Source organism: Monodon monoceros, unplaced genomic scaffold (genome assembly GCF_005190385.1).
Source record: "Monodon monoceros isolate NGI ecotype Baffin Bay Population unplaced genomic scaffold, NGI_Narwhal_1 Super_Scaffold_4, whole genome shotgun sequence".
Lineage (NCBI taxonomy): Eukaryota > Metazoa > Chordata > Mammalia > Artiodactyla > Monodontidae > Monodon > Monodon monoceros.
The window spans coordinates 56090809-56106053 of record NW_021703781.1 but is presented as its reverse complement, the minus strand read 5'-3'; the positions used below and the strand labels follow the sequence as shown (position 1 = coordinate 56106053).

Here is a 15245-nt window from a genome sequence, read left to right as displayed (position 1 = left end):
CAGCGTGAGGCTTCGCTTCCTCTCCCTTCCCCTCGCCCGCCCTCTCCCGGGTCTCTGCCTCGGTCTCCTTTTTTAAAAGCTGCGTCACAAGCACGCCGAACTCGGAGCGCCGCCGGCCCCTCGCCGTCCGCCGCCGCGCTGCGCACGCAAGTCGCCGCCCGCTGCGCCCTCGCCCGGGTCACTTTGACACTGCTCTCCCCGCCCACTAGCAGGCAATTAGCATATTAATAAAGCCCGGCCCAGCCCGACTAGGGCTGGTGAGCGGGCGCCTACCGAGGGAGAGCGAGAGCGAGAGCGAGAGGGAGCGCGAGAGCTAGAGGGGGCGAGCGGCAGCGGCGGCGGCGTTGGCGGCGGGGAGGGCGGCGGGAGCGCACAGACACGCACACGCGCACACACAGACACACACTTCGGGGACGCACACCCGCGCGCACACACGCAGAGACAGCTCGCCTTCCTGCCTGGCTTCCTTCCTGTCTGCTCCACGCCTGACAGGCCCCTCACTGCAGCCAGGGGCCGCCCGCACCGGGCCGAGGCCGGGCCGGGCCGGCGGCGAGGACAGCGGGGGCCGCGGGCGGCGGCGGCGGCTCATGCCCAGCCTGTCCCCGCGCGGGGCGGGCACCGTGACTTGGCTGGGCCCCCAGCGGCGGGCGATGTGAAGATGTCAGTGGGCTGTGCCTGTCCTGGTGAGTGGGGCGCGCGGCCGCCCGGCCCCTCCCCGAACCCTCCCTGCCGATCCTTCACCCCTTGTTTGGTGAGAACTTGTGTGTGGGGCGTCGATGGCATGCCTGTGGTCGGAGGCTTGAGGGGTGTGTGGGGCCTCAGTCGGGGGAAGGTTTTCCCCAACTGTGTAAATGCGCAGCAGCCCAGAGGCACGGGTAAGGGGCGCTGGGGTTAGCTTGTGTGTGTTTTTTGGTGGAGGAGGCTACTTAGGGAGGGGTTTTGGGGGGGCTGAAATTCCCAGAATTCCAGGGTGTTAGCCAATCAGAAGTGAGTCTGGACTTTTGACCCCCCCCCTCAGGTCATCATACAGTTGTGATTGGCTGGTTTGGGTTGCCCCCCCTTCCCTGCTGCCTATTCCCTCTTACCTATTCTGTGACACCTCCCTCCAGGCTGTTTCTGAGGACGCTGTTTGGGGGGAGGGATTGATTGGGGGCCGTCTTGCCCCCCTCCAAATTATCCTGCCTGTTGCCAGGGAAGGTTGGCCCTCCTGAGGGACACGAGGTCCTCCTGGGGTGTGGGGGGCAGATAATTGGGCCCTTGGGTCTGGCATCTTCGCCCTAGTGGGAGGGGGAATGTGGCAGCCCCAGGCAAGCTAGGAAATAAGAGTGACTTGTGAGAGTTGAATTGAGGGGAGCGATGCTTGACCCCAATGAGAGGACTTAGGTTCATATCCCTGCCTCCCCCCAAACACATCAGCTCTTGCCAGTGACAGACAGCCTGGGTCTGAGTTCTTTCCTAGGGAGGAGGAAGGCCTGGGTCTGAGTTCTTTCCTGCTGCCAGGGAGAAGGAGAGGGGCCGTGTGACTGGAGAGGTGGTCTTCAGAGGGCCTCAGAACACGGTTTATATCCATCCCCAGGACTCTGGGTTCTTGAATTATCTGCAGGACCCCCTTCTGTCCCAGGCAGGAGGTAGCTTTCTTTGGAAAGTCAGGTATTCCTGAATCTAGCCTGGTTTGGATCCTTAGCCCCTCCAAATGCCCTGTTCTCTGGGAGGCCCATACCTCACAACTGGAAACCCCCCTCCCCCCAACACACATCCCCAAGGGAAGCTGCCAGTGCGGAAGCTTCCTTGAAAATCATGTGACCCAGGCCAAAGCTCTGCTGGGCTGGGCACACACTTAAAGTGCCTGCTGAGGCTGACGTTTAAGGGGCATGGGGCCCAGAGGGAGGGCTAGTAGAGCCTAAGAATCCTGGGATATCCAGGTGTGGGAACCCCTGGCTCCTGCTGCAGAGGGTCGGGGAGAGGAGGAGAGGGAAGAGCCTGCCAAGCTGGAATCCTGCCTGGCCCCATCATTCCTCCTCCTACCAGCTTGGTGTGTGTGTTTGTGTATTTTCTTTACAATTGCCCCACGCTGAGTACCCTGTTCAGATCCATCCATTCTCTGAGTCCATCCCATGGCCTTGATCCTCCATCGCCCTACATAAGCATAGCTAAAGGGCTGAGTCTTAAATATGATTATTAGTGCCTACAAATAGCGAGCAGGAGGTGAGTATGGAAGGGTTGTCAAGCTGGAGGTAGATGGGAGGTTGATCTTGAAGTTGAGGTAGGGTGCCTGGTCCTGTAGGAGAAGGGAGAAAGTTTCCCTCTCAGTCTCTCAGGGAGCAGCATGGGTACAGAAGAGGACCTGTATGTGTGAGGGGGGACAACTTAAGGCAGTGCCCTAAAAGGTATGTTCCTTTTGTGTGTCTGGTGATCTGGTTGGGGAAGAGGGGGCCTAAGATGGCCGAGAGTGGGGAATCTTTTTCCTGAATGTGAGGAAGTCTATGGATTGGTGCCACAGAGGATGGATGGAGGTTAGTCTTCAAGAGAACCACTTGGGGAGGGGCATGAGAGTGGCCTGGGGGTGAGAAATGGTAGGATTCGGGGTAAGGGAGGGCACCACGCTTGCATGGGTGTGTGTGAGCACATGGCTGAACACAGGGACCCCGTGGCAGCATGTCCAGTCCAGGCCTAAAGACCACCCCCCGCAACCTGAGCAGCCCTGGGGTGGGGGCCCAGGCGCCCTGGCAGGCTGCCTGCCTGCCGCCTGCCTGCCTGCCTGCCTGAGTCTCTCCTTTGTGCTCTGCTGTCTCCCGGCTCCTCCTCCCCCAGCCCGGCAGAGACAGCACATGCCCCACACATGTGACTGAGGGAAGCCAGAGCACACGCAGACCCACACACATGCACATGCAGAAGGAAACACTACAAGATACACACATACACACATCTAGCTCTCATAGTGCTCCTGGGGTGTGTAGTAGCTTCTGGGGCTTTGGTCGGGAGCAGGGAGGATCTCTGCTAAGGGACATCATCCTGGGCAGGGCAGGTTGCTGAGGGGGCCAGGGCCTGTCTGGGGCAGCATGTGACTCAGAAGGGTTAAGGTAGGGAGGAGTAGGGGGAGGGGAGGAGGCAGCAGTGGTGGCGGCTGGGAGCCAGGAGAGGAGGATGGCAGAGCGCCAGGCCAACGGGAGGCCGGGCACAGACAAAGGAAGGGGGGCAGGCACACTGGAGGCCTGGGTCAGGGAGCCCCAGGGGCCCGGGCAGGGGGCAGTGCTGGTACCTTATCCTGTGGGCTGGGGCGGGCTGCTCCCCTTCAGAATTCCCACCTCCAGCAGGGGTGCTCTTGCTCTTCCCTCCCTCATCACCTTTGTCAGTCTTTGCTGCTCCCTGCTTTCTCCCCACCCCACCTCCCACCAATTTTAGAGCCTTCTAACTCTGAGTTGCTCTCTTTAGTTGGACCTCATCTGCCCCTGTGCAAGTGGGAGAATTAAGTCCGAACTGAGAGAGGACTTGCTGGAGAAGGGGAACTAGGAGAGGGCCCGTTTTGAGTGATATGCCAGGGTCTGGATACATCTTGGTATTTAGGGGCCCTTCTCCCTGAAATTTGAGGAGACAGACTGGGTGGGGGTTCTGAGTTCTGAACTGGATGCTGAAGCCAGAGCACACAACCATCTCCCCTCCCCAAGTAGATAGTCATTTGGGGCCTGGAGTGACCATTCCTTGGAGGGGGCAGGCAGTAGGAATGGCTGCAGTGCCCCAGGGCTGGGCTTGTGTGAGTGGGGTTAGAACCAGGGTTCCAGCCTCAGGCCCTCCTGTCTCACTGTAATCTGTGCAAGTTAGGATAATAGGCCCTGGATGCTATTAGGATCTCTTGAGGTACTGCCTGTGACTGTGCTTTGGAAAGTTTAAAGGCACAAAACAAATGACAGGAATTGTCCTGTCAGTGGGGGAGGAATGTAGTTATCCCAGAGTTGGGCTGTAAATTTGGGAGTCAGGACAAGTATCTCAAGTCCTGGTGGTAGGCAGTATGATGGTAGGCATTCTGGCTGAATAGTATAGATTTCGATAGGTTTATGAAAGCCAGGATGTATCATATGGCCAGGCCATGATGGAGAATGGTGTGCAGATTTCAGAGGGGGGTGGGGTTAGTCCCTGGGTAACAAATGGTCAGGGTATGTGTGTAGCAGTCTGTCAAAGGTTCAGGAGGTATAATGCAGTTTTGGGGTGTGTCTTGGGGCATGTGCGTCACAGGTCCCACTGTGTATGTGTGTGTGTCCTGGGTTTGGGTTTATTTGAGGTTTGAGGTATATCACAGGTTGAAGTATGTATCAGGTACGGATTTGTGTGAGAGTGAGCTGTGTTAATTGTGTGTGGAGGATGTTCACAGAGCCAGATGCAATAGTATTATTATTGCACAGTCAGCTGGTGTGTATGCCATCCTGTTGTGGGGCTGTGTGTGAATCTGGTTGGGGGGGCGGGAATACAAAGCTGAGACTCAAATTGCAAAGCAGAAGGAAGTCCTTACTGCCCCCCACTTCCCATGTGAGAGAGAGAGAGAGAGAGAGAGAGAGTGTGTGTGTGTGTGTGTGTGTGTGTGTGTGTTTCTGTCCAGGTAGTAGGGCCTGGACCACTATCCAAGTTTTAGAAAAGCCCCCTCTCTTGGGCTTCCCCCCTTGCATTGGAGAACAGGTTCCTACCCTGGTAACCATATACCATTTTTTCCTAGGGTTTGGGGGAGGATTCAGCAGCAGACTAGACCCCTTCTGGGGACCCTCAGATGGGCAAGTTTGCCTTCCTGAGCTCTAACAGAGCCCCTTTCCCTTGCACCCACGTGCCTCCGGTGGTGGTGGTGGTGGTGGTGGTGGTGGTGGTGGTGGTGGTGATGATGGGTGGGTGGGGGAAAGGGGGCTTCCTGCAAAGGTAGTCAGCATTTGGAACTAAGCTGGGTTGGGGGCAGGGAACCTGGAGTGTCCCCCTCCTTCCAATCAGTGTTTACAGGCTGAAGTCTGAGTGTGTCTCTGTCAAAAATAACCCCCTGGAGCCTTCCCCCCAGCTGCTCTGGGATTTCACCAGCCAAGGGTGGCTGCTCAGGCCAGCCTTCAACCCGAGAGATCACTAGGGAGAGGAAGAGAGATTTGGGGGATGTTTGGGAGACCGTTAGAAGATACTGGGAGTCTCCAGAGAGGACGAGTGCCCTCCTCCATCCCTGCCTGTGGCTAAGGCTCCCCAGCTCACCCCTGAACACCCCGCTTGGGGCTTGGGAGCGGCATTCCAGTTCCTGGCTCCCACAGCCCTCCCCTCCATCCCGGTCTCTCCAGACCCAGTCTCTCTGTCTCCCTCTCTCCGGCCTGTCCCCTGTCTCTCCCAGTCTCTGTCTCTCTTTTGTTTTTCTCAGCAGTCCTCCCTGCCTGCCTCCCTCTCTCGAGCTGTCTCCCTCCCCTCTCTCCCTCTTCCTCTTTCCTCGCAGGGAGGGGGCGGGGCCGGTGGGGGCAGCTCCACCCTCCGCCCGCCCTGGGGCCTCATTCTGAGAGAGGCTCTGAGAGAGCCAGCGGGGAGGGAGGGAGAGAAAGGGAGAGAAGGAAGGGAGCCGGCGGGGCGCTGTGTGTGTCTGTGCGTGAGCGAGTGTGAGTGAGTGTGAGTGCCGGGCCCTGCCTCTGCTGGTGCCCCGGCGGAGGGGCCTGCTGGCCTGGGGAGGGCGGGCGGGCTGCTTGGAGGCAGAGGCAGAGGCGGCGGCGGGGAGAGCAGAGGAGGAGGAGGAGGAGGAGGAAAGAGCGGAGCAGCCATTGTTGAGGGAAACCTTGCAAACAAAGAAGGCTCCGGACTCCCCGCGGCCCCCCGCCCCCCAGGCCGGCCCCCTGGCCCCGGGTCCCCAGCCCAGTGGCCATTGTAACTTTCTCCCGGGGCTGTGGCCGCCGTGGGGCGGGCCGAGGCCGTGCGTGCGAGTCTTTGTGCAGCCCGCGGAGTGGAACTCCCAGCCAGGCCTGCCTGTCCCACTCGGGACATGAGCGGCTGAAGTTGGCCCCCCCTCAGGCCTCACCCCTGCCAGGGCCCCTCTGGGCTCGCAGCCGCTCCCCGCACCTCTCCTGGCCCCCTCAGTTCTCCCAGGTAAGTAAGTCTGGGCACCCTGCAAGCCTGTTGGGGGTGGGTGGAAGGTCCTCCATCAGGCCCGGGCCTGGTATGCTGGCTGTGAGAGAGGTGACCCAGCTCATAGAGGAGAGGGCTCTCAGGCCTGCTGACGACCTCTGGTCAGCCCCCAAAGGGAGGGGGCCTGCCCTCGGGTCAGGCTGGTTACCATGGAAATACCCAGCTGGAGGTGCCCCCCTAGGCCACAGGATGCAGCTTCCATTCTGAGAAAACTTTACTAGTTCTGGGCTCTTCCTCTCTCCTCCCCCTTCCTAAGGGCTCCTAGGTTGCTAGAGGTGGGAGACGGGACTCTGCCTGACTCCAAGACTGGATGACACATCCATCCCCTCACCCCCACCCCCACGTTGCTCCCTCTACCCCTGCTGCTGGGGACAGGCAGCAGCAGGGACAGATGGTCTGGGTGATGTTCCCTCCCCTTCTCTTCTCACTCCCCAGCCCTTGTGCTGGGGCTACTGGGAGTTGCTATGGCTCTGGAGAGATGCTGAGTTTATTTGTGTCCCTTCACTGGTCGTGTAAATAGAGGCCCCAAAGCGTTGGGCTTTAGCTCCTCAGTACTGTTACCTAGCCCCAGGCAATGCCTGTCATTTCTCAAGTGAGAAATTGAAGCTCTGAAACTTTTTTCAGAGTTAGAGAGGAACCCTGGTGTTTTGCCTCCCTTCTCTTTAGGGTCTTGAGCTGATACATTTCAAGTGGTCCTGAAACTGAGGGGCAGGGGCAGTAATGCTTTTGGGGAAAGGAGGGCCTAGGTAGGGGATGAGGGCCAGGTCTAATAATCTAGACTACTGGGTGCATTGCCCAGGCCTGGCTTCTGGTTGCTAATGTGAGCTTTGACTTCCTACATGGCCTTGTCCACCTGTCTGTGGAGTGGGGAGACTTGGGGTTGGGTGGGACTGCCTCTTTCCTGAGGACACATGCTCCTCATTCAGTCCTGACTGGCATGTGAAGGCTGTGTATGTCGTGCTGGGAGCATTTGGATGTGGCCTGTGAGAGCTCATGCGTGGGGCAAGGGCCTGTTGCAGGCACCCTGATCCTGCCTGGGGCTGCTGGGTTCCAGCCCTTGGTAGACATGTTGGGGCGAGCTGCGGGTGCAAGCCTGCTAGGCAGGATGAGGCACACGCGTGTGCAGGTACACACAGGCTCTGAGTCTTGGCACTGAGTCTTTGGGGACAGTGGAGGGTAGGCCTCTCTGGGACCCTCCTTTGGCCCATATTGTGAGGAGGGGACCCAGGGGAGAGAATTAAATGATACATGTTGGTACAGGGTCTTCCTTTGTCTCTTCCTCCCAAGGAACAAAATAGATTTTGTATCTAAATTGGAGATGGGGCTCAGATACAGCGATACAGCTACCCTTCCAAATGCAATCAAGTTTGGGAGACATGAGGAAGCAGCTGTGACTAGGACTCTGCTTCACGATCTCCTCCTGTCTGGTGGGGAGGGGATAAGTGGCATTGTGAGGGTACCTGGCTCTTACCTAGCTATGAAAGTAACACTTCTTCCAGTCAGGTAATAGTAGAGCAGGAGTAGAACTGTGTATGCTTCTGAGTGAGGTGGAGAGGGGACACATGAGCACATGCACAGATACACACAAGCAGAGACCCTGTCTAGTTACCACTTGCCTCCTAGACTGAGCCCCTGAAACCTAGGCTCCTTCCCTGGGGCTTCTTATTTTCTATATGTAACTAGAGTGGGACCCATTGGAGGCCCGTCTACCTCCCTCCCTCACTGCAAGTCTAAGGAGAGAAAAGGGGTTGAGGCTTTGGGTTTCTGGTTTGGAGACAATACTAGACCCATGGTGGGTGTGTGTGTGGGGGGCTGGGCTGATAAGGGAGTGGCCGTTTGTGGGAGAGGCAGAAGGCCCAACTGGTTATCTGGTGGGCGGCACCCAGCAGGCACTCCCCCCCCCTTTATCTTTCTATTCCCTGCCCTCCTGAGACCCTGGGGGTGGAGAAGGAGCAGGGAGTTGGCAAAATCCCCCTTTACCCTCCCCCAACCTGGTCTCCAGAGGGCAATAGAGGGGTAAATACTATAGGATATGGGAATCGGAAGACTAGGCTTGAGCCCTAGGACTTGAGTTCTCACTCTGCCAGTTAGTAGCTGTACGGTCTTGGTAAGTCCCTTTGAACTTTTAGTTGCTTCATTTATAGAATGGGAATGTTACACTCGGCCCTGCTCCCTCACAGGCTTGTGATGATGATTAAACAAAATAATGTAGATGAAAAGGGAGTTTCTCAAAATTTTAGATTCTGATATTTAGATATTTATTTATCCTGTGGTATTGACATTTCTTCCCAGGTTCAATTCTGTCATCCAGGGCTCAGCCACATGAAGAAATGGGGTCTTGGGTATTAGGGCTGAGAACTTCTAGTTTCTTAATAAAAACTGGGATAGGTGCTCCGTAGGGTAGTCTCCCTCCCCTAGTGCCCTCGGGGGCTCCAGAAGACCAGTCCCTGTGCATACAGTCTAGCAGACTTCTAGGAGCACTGCCAAGAGGGACTCAGGAGACCCCTTCTTTCTTTCCCTTCTAGGTTGTTCCTCAAAGTCATTCAAGCTGTACTCACCCAAGGAGCCCCCGAACGGCAACGCCTTCCCCCCCTTCCATCCCGGCACCATGCTAGATCGGGATGTGGGGTGAGTTTCTTGTCTACTTCCTGTTCCTTCCCCAGATGGCATCCTGCCTGAAAAGGGGAGGGAGTGACACCCCCCAATAATTCCTGTCTTCCACCCCCATTCTCATAGCCTCTTCCCTTACACAGCCCAACTCCCATGTACCCGCCTACCTACCTGGAGCCTGGGATTGGGTAAGTGGAGCCCAGTGGGGAGGTTGGTGCTTTCCATTACAGGGGTGAAGGCGGGGGTGGTGAGGGGGATGCTCTGCTCCTACTGATCTCCCTTCTTCACTTCCCCCAGGAGGCACACACCATATGGCAACCAAACTGACTACAGGATATTCGAGCTTAACAAACGGCTTCAAAACTGGACAGAGGTATAGCCAGGGGAAAGGAGCTTGGAGGGAGAGGGCCATCTGGGCACCCCTGTGGCACGTCTTCTGACACACACACCCCTCCCTGTGCTTCTTAGGAGTGTGACAATCTCTGGTGGGATGCTTTCACGACTGAGTTCTTTGAGGATGATGCCATGTTAACCATCACTTTCTGCCTGGAGGATGGACCAAAGAGATATAGTGAGTGACCTCTAGGGGTCCTGCCAGTGCTGCTGTAAGAGCGTACATCTCCTGTGTCCTTCTAAGATCTGGGCGTGGGTATTTGTCCCAGGGGATCTGTCTTGGCAGGGGTGGTATCTGCCTGACCACTTTTGAGATCCTTCTGTTCTGAAGAGTTTGTCCCATCTCTGCAGCCATTGGCCGGACCCTGATCCCACGCTACTTCCGCAGCATCTTTGAGGGGGGTGCTACGGAGCTCTACTATGTACTTAAGCACCCCAAGGAGGCATTCCACAGCAACTTTGTTTCCCTTGACTGTGACCAGGGCAGCATGGTGACCCAGCATGGCAAACCTATGTTCACCCAGGTTAGCACCCAGCTGGATGTGGAGCACTGAAGTACCTGGGTTTGATTCCCCTTCTGGCTCCCAAAAATGTACTTGGCTTTTCCCCAGGGAGACATAATGGGAAGTGGCAGGATGCACAGGGATGGCAGGCATGCTGCAGTATTCAGCAGACATGTATTGAGTTTGTACATGACAGTTTTCTGGGCCGCAGGGAGACACCAGTGAACAAGAGCCTGTCCTCATGGAGCTTATGGCTGACGAGTGTTTTGCTAGCTACAAGAGGAGAGGACAAGAATCTGTTAAGCGTTTCTCCTGTGTGTGTGTGTGTGTCTGTGTGTGTGTGTGTGCCGGTGTGGCAGGTATATGAGGAGACGGTCCATGTCAGTTATGCACCCAGATTTCTGTTCAGGTGGCAGGAGTGTATGTAGTGGGAGAATCATGAGGAAACAGGGGAACTGGTATACTTTTGCGTATGTGGGGAAGTGAGCAGACTTGTGACAAGCTTGTTTCCAGGTTTGTGTGGAGGGCCGGTTGTACCTGGAGTTCATGTTTGATGACATGATGCGGATAAAGACGTGGCACTTCAGCATCCGGCAGCACCGAGAGCTCATCCCCCGCAGCATCCTTGCCATGCATGTGAGTTGTGCACAGAACCTAAGCCACAAGGCTGAGGGCAGGCAGCAGGAAGGGTGGAACAAGGTCTGCCATTACCCGCCAGTGGCCCTAGACAGAGGGTTGAAGTTTATCCATCTGAAAAATGGGTTTTTATATAGTAGCCCCTCTTCTCTTGGGTGTCACGAGGCTAAGATGATAGGGCAGGTGAGCAGATGCAACCCAGGTGCTAGTATTCTTACCTTTCTCCTCCTCTAGGCCCAGGACCCCCAGATGTTGGATCAGCTTTCCAAAAACATCACCCGGTGTGGGCTGTCCAATTCCACTCTCAACTACCTCCGAGTGAGTCTCTGGTCACCCAATTTCTGCCCCATCCCATTTGGTCTCCACTCCACGTCTGTCCCCTGACAAGCCACTAACTGGTCTCCCCCCAGCTCTGTGTGATACTCGAGCCCATGCAGGAGCTCATGTCCCGCCACAAGACCTACAGCCTCAGCCCCCGTGACTGTCTCAAGACCTGCCTCTTCCAGAAGTGGCAGCGCATGGTAGCACCCCCTGGTGAGTGCCTTGCACCTGTACCTGCTCTTACCAGTATCTGATGCTGCTTTCCCAAGGCTGTATCGCTGTCTCCTCACAAAGCCCTTTCCTCTTTCCTGGGTCTGCAAGATTGGGATCAGGGTAGGCTCAGGCTCCTTAGGAGCCAGAATGGGGAATGAGGGTCCCAGGGCGCTACCCCACCTGAGTCTCCTTTCCCTGGCACAGCGGAGCCTGCACGGCAGCAGCCCAGCAAGCGGCGGAAAAGGAAGATGTCAGGGGGCAGCACCATGAGCTCGGGGGGCGGCAACACCAACAACAGCAACAGCAAGAAGAAAAGCCCAGCCAGCACCTTCGCCCTCTCCAGCCAGGTACCTGTAAGCATCTCGGCTTTCTTCTCTCTTCTGGGCTGCCCCACTGCTGGCCCCTGACCCTGGACCCTGTCCCATCCTGAGCTCACTAGCAGATGTAGAAACAAAGACAGTTTTTCCCAGTGTACTTTGCCATCGTGGGCTGACTCTTGTCCCTGATGACAGTCCTTGTCAGTCACGTGCATGATTGTGATCACACAGACTCAGACGTAGCAACGTACGACATCAAGGGACGGAGACAGCCATGGGAATGTATGGACATAAAGGACAGACAGCTTAGGGGCACACAGACCACCAGAGAGACACACACGCTGACAGAGGGACACACAGACTTGAATGTGTGCAAATCTAGAATACATACATGCACATACATTTCCCCAACGGTGTTTTGGATCTGCTCCTTCTCTCTTACATTGGACAGAAGTTCAGGAGCCCCCTAAAATTTCGGAGAGATGGACTAGGGAGCTAGAGGAGTAGACTGACTTCTCCCAGAATCCAGTGGATATAGGTTAAAGGCTGTGATGCTTTGCAGTCATTCAGTGGGAAGTATTCCAGGGGCGGAGGGTATCAGAGGAGTTGGGGTTTTAAATTGGGGTATAAGTTGGGGGTTGTGGGGTTGAGTTTCCCGGGTGGGTGTTGGGGCTCTGAGGGTATCTGCTGCCCTGGGCTGGGCGAGCCCCTGCCCCGATTATGTTTGGGGACCTCCGCCACTCTCAGGATGTGATGGTGGTGGGGGAGCCCACCCTGATGGGCGGGGAGTTCGGGGACGAGGACGAGAGGCTCATCACCCGTCTGGAGAACACCCAGTTTGACGCGGCCAACGGCATTGACGACGAGGACAGCTTTAACAACTCCCCTGCCCTGGGCGCCAACAGCCCCTGGAACAGCAAGCCTCCGTCCAGCCAAGAGAGCAAATCGGAGAACCCCACGTCACAGGCCTCCCAGTAAAGGCTTTGCCATGGCCACCGCCACCCAGCGCTCTGCCTGTCTGCCCCACCCCTCGAAGCCCCAGGGAGCAGAAGACAGAATGAAGAGACTGAGCATCTAAAATGGGCAGCCTCATCCACCCGCTTCAGGGAGGAACTGGACTCACTGGGGGCAGGTGCCAAGATTTGCCCCCCCAGTGGCCCTGGGCTGGGGCTGGCCTCTGCAGAGCCTTTTGGGGAAGGGGGTACTCATGTGGATGCCTATGTGGACCCTGGGCCTCTGAGAAATGCCCTGACCACCTCCCAGGGCATTTGCCTCCATCCTCACCCCAGGTTCTGGGTTCCCTCATCCTCCTGACTCCACCCTCTTCAAGCCTGGGGTTGTCTATGCCCACAGCCCTTAGGGACTTAAAAGTTATGGGGCTTGATTGAATGCCCCTCCTCCAAACCCTCCCCTTAGGTGGCTGGTAGTAGAGGGGTAAAGCTTTGGGCTCCTCCCTTCTGCCACCTATCCCAGCTCCAAGTTTTTTAAAAAATAATATTATTAAAAATGTAAGTTTAAAAAAAAATCACTCATGTCCCCTATTTCCCCTTATTAAAGGTCCAGCTACCTCCCTATGCCTGGCAGATGGAGAGCTTAGGGCCTATGTGGAGGTAGTGGGGTATGCATCACCATTTTACATAGTTTGGAGAGCTTCAGACCAAGGAGACACTTTGCCATCTCTCTTCTCTTTTCCTCTGGGGTGACTGGAGTTGGGGAAGGCATGCCATGGGGGTAGGGCGCCATTGATGGCCTCACTTTTGTGACAGCCCCCTGCTGTTGTCTCTGTCTCCCCATCCTCTAGGACTCTGGCCTGCCCTCCTAGTGCTTGTGACTCCTTCTATCCCAGCCCCCAACCCCCTCCCTCCACGGTGTGTATATTCTTTACAAGTCCTCCACTAGAGCAGCTGTCTTGGATGGGGTGAGGGGGAGGCTCCCTGCCTTAGGGAGTGTGGAGGGAAGGGAGCAGCCTTGTTTGTCACTGTGTTTTTTGTTTTGTCTCAGTTGGGCAGGCATGGGTGGAGGAGGGGTTCATCCACTCTCCAGTACTCTCTTTCCCCAACTTCTCAGACTGCATATCTAGTCCTCCCCTGCCCTTCAAGGAGGGGTAAAAGCCACTGAGGGTGTCCCAGCTCTGAGCCCACCAGGGAGCAATAGGCTTTTGTCCTCCAGCTGAAGTAAAGGCTCTTCATCTCTCAGTATCTCCTCTCTCCCCTTCTTCATAGAAGGACAGGGGAGGCAGCCAGGATCCTCAGCTCTGTTTCACAATTGGACATGTGGAGGCTCCAGGCCCAGGGTGAGGCCGAGAGCAGGGTCCCATGAGTCTGGACGCAGCTCTGTGGCTTCGCTGCCTTCTCCTGTGGCCAGTTCCAGAAGTGTTAGCACCACCTCTCTCCCCACTCTTCCTTCTGGATTCTGGGGTCCCCCACATCCTGTTTCCTCTACTCCAGCTGCCACTTTTGGAAGGATATTGTGTCAGGAGCTGAGGGAAGGGGTAGGGAAGGTGGATGTCCCACCCCCCCCGCTGTAATGCCTTTTTTTTTTTTTTTTTTTTTTTTTTTTGGGCCATTTGAGTCATGTATGGTACCGATCAATAAAGAGACTTTTTGGTTTGAGAGTGTCTTGGTTGGTCATTGATGCCTATAATGACTCAGTCCAAGGCAGTCTTTTTCCCCTCTTTCCTGCAGTCCCTAACACCAGTCATTGGGGAAGAGGCATGAATTGGGCTTGTGAATTCCCCCTCACTCCCATCTCACATTTCCCCTCACTCTTCTGGTGGTGTTCTTGATGTGTCCCAGGCTGCCCTGTATTCCTCAAAAGTTGACTTCCCAGCCCCTCCCAGGACTATTGTTCCTCACCCCTAACTGTCATGGGGCTGCCAGACAGGTGGTGGTCCTCTGCAGGCTGGGTTTCTGGGATAGATAGACCTGGATTAAGCTGTTGGGGGAGGGGTGGAGGAAGGGGTTCTTGCCTAGGAGGGGACTTGGATTGGAGGAGCTTTGGGTGGTTAGAATTCTTGGGAGACTCAGTCCTGTTTTTGTCAGATTCCTACCCCTACCTGGCCTCTAGCTTACCAGCCCAGCTGAGATATGAACTAGTCTCCTCTGGTGTTAGGTCCCTGGGTGGGGAAGCGGGAGAGTAGTGGGGTTGTCTCCTTGCTGACTTTGGGCTGAGGCACAGAGAGAGGAGGATGCTTAAGCACTATTGCTAGGGGACAGCCTGAAGCTCCACAGAGAGATGGTAGGAGGAATAGGGCACTTTTCAGACTCCTTTCCAGGTATTCTCCCTGATTCCCCTCCTTCCCCACTATTATAGAAGATTGGCAAGATAGGGAGATACTGCAGTGGGTTGGGGAGGGGTGTTAGCACCTGCAAAAACCCCTACCCAGTCTCCCTCATTTTTTTTTTCTTTTTCTTTTTTTTTGGTTGTGCCGCGCATCTTTCAGGATCTTAGTTCCCTGACCAGGGATTGAACCCGGGCCACGGCAGTAAAAGCGTCAGGCAATTCCAAGTCTCCCTCATTTTCATCCCAGACAGGGGAATCTGAGGCCTCAGACTGTTCCCTCACTAAGGTCTCTGGATCTCAAGTAAGGCCTCATAGACCTGCACCTCTGCCCCCACCTCCCAAGCTGGCAGGAAGAAACCAGAGGAAAGGACTGCATGGCCCACCCCACACCCTTTCCAGTCCATGCAGTTACCTCGGCCCTGCCCTTGCTGCCAGCCCAGCTCCTCGTTGCTCCAGGACCTCAGAACTCCCAAGGCCTGCATTTGTACACACACACATATCCCACCCCTCTGCAGGCCTGATCTGACTGAAGGACATTTACCAGCCAGCTGTGACCACTAATTCGTCCTGGAAGTCCTAGGTAACACCTATCTGCAGTGTGTTTGTGTCTGGCGCTAGGTGTACATCTGACCTTTTTGCCTGAGTGTGAGCTTGTGTATGTAGTAACTTCTGACCTCAGAGAGGGCTTGGATATGTGTATATAAGGGACGTATACATGTATTAATAGGCATGTGGGCTTGTATATGCATTTGTTTATGATGTATGTCTTGGTGGATTCATTCATTCAGCTAATATTCATTGAGCCCTCTCCAGGTGCCAGCCCCAATTCCACGTGCTAGGGATGCGG

General features: G+C 55.9%; 1 protein-coding gene across 4 annotated transcripts; it reads left to right on the top strand.

Moving 5' to 3' along the window:
• Positions 1–239: 239 nt before the first annotated feature.
• Positions 240–13669, top strand: LDB1 (LIM domain binding 1). Of its 4 annotated transcripts, none has more exons than XM_029245141.1 (11): positions 240–683; positions 8649–8751; positions 8877–8921; positions 9031–9106; positions 9202–9304; positions 9478–9650; positions 10143–10265; positions 10500–10583; positions 10676–10799; positions 11004–11146; positions 11864–13669. In XM_029245141.1, exons 1-11 carry the CDS (start codon positions 659–661, stop codon positions 12092–12094), a joined length of 1230 nt encoding a protein of 409 aa, XP_029100974.1. In that variant the 5' UTR covers positions 240–658; the 3' UTR covers positions 12095–13669. The 4 variants fall into 4 exon arrangements, with proteins under 4 accessions (XP_029100974.1, XP_029100973.1, XP_029100975.1 ...); XM_029245140.1 differs by having other exon boundaries at positions 11004–11152; XM_029245142.1 differs by lacking the exon at positions 240–683 and adding an exon at positions 5995–6084 and having other exon boundaries at positions 11004–11152.
• The last annotated feature ends 1576 nt before the right edge of the window (positions 13670–15245 follow it).

Bases quoted from the DNA above. Each gene is read 5' to 3' on its own strand.
- LDB1 (XM_029245140.1), top strand. From the start codon at position 659: ATGTCAGTGGGCTGTGCCTGTCCTG. The intron at 8,752-8,876 runs GTGAGTTTCTTG...TCCCTTACACAG, and splicing joins ATGCTAGATCGGGATGTGGG to CCCAACTCCCATGTACCCGC. The intron at 8,922-9,030 runs GTAAGTGGAGCC...CACTTCCCCCAG, and splicing joins TACCTGGAGCCTGGGATTGG to GAGGCACACACCATATGGCA.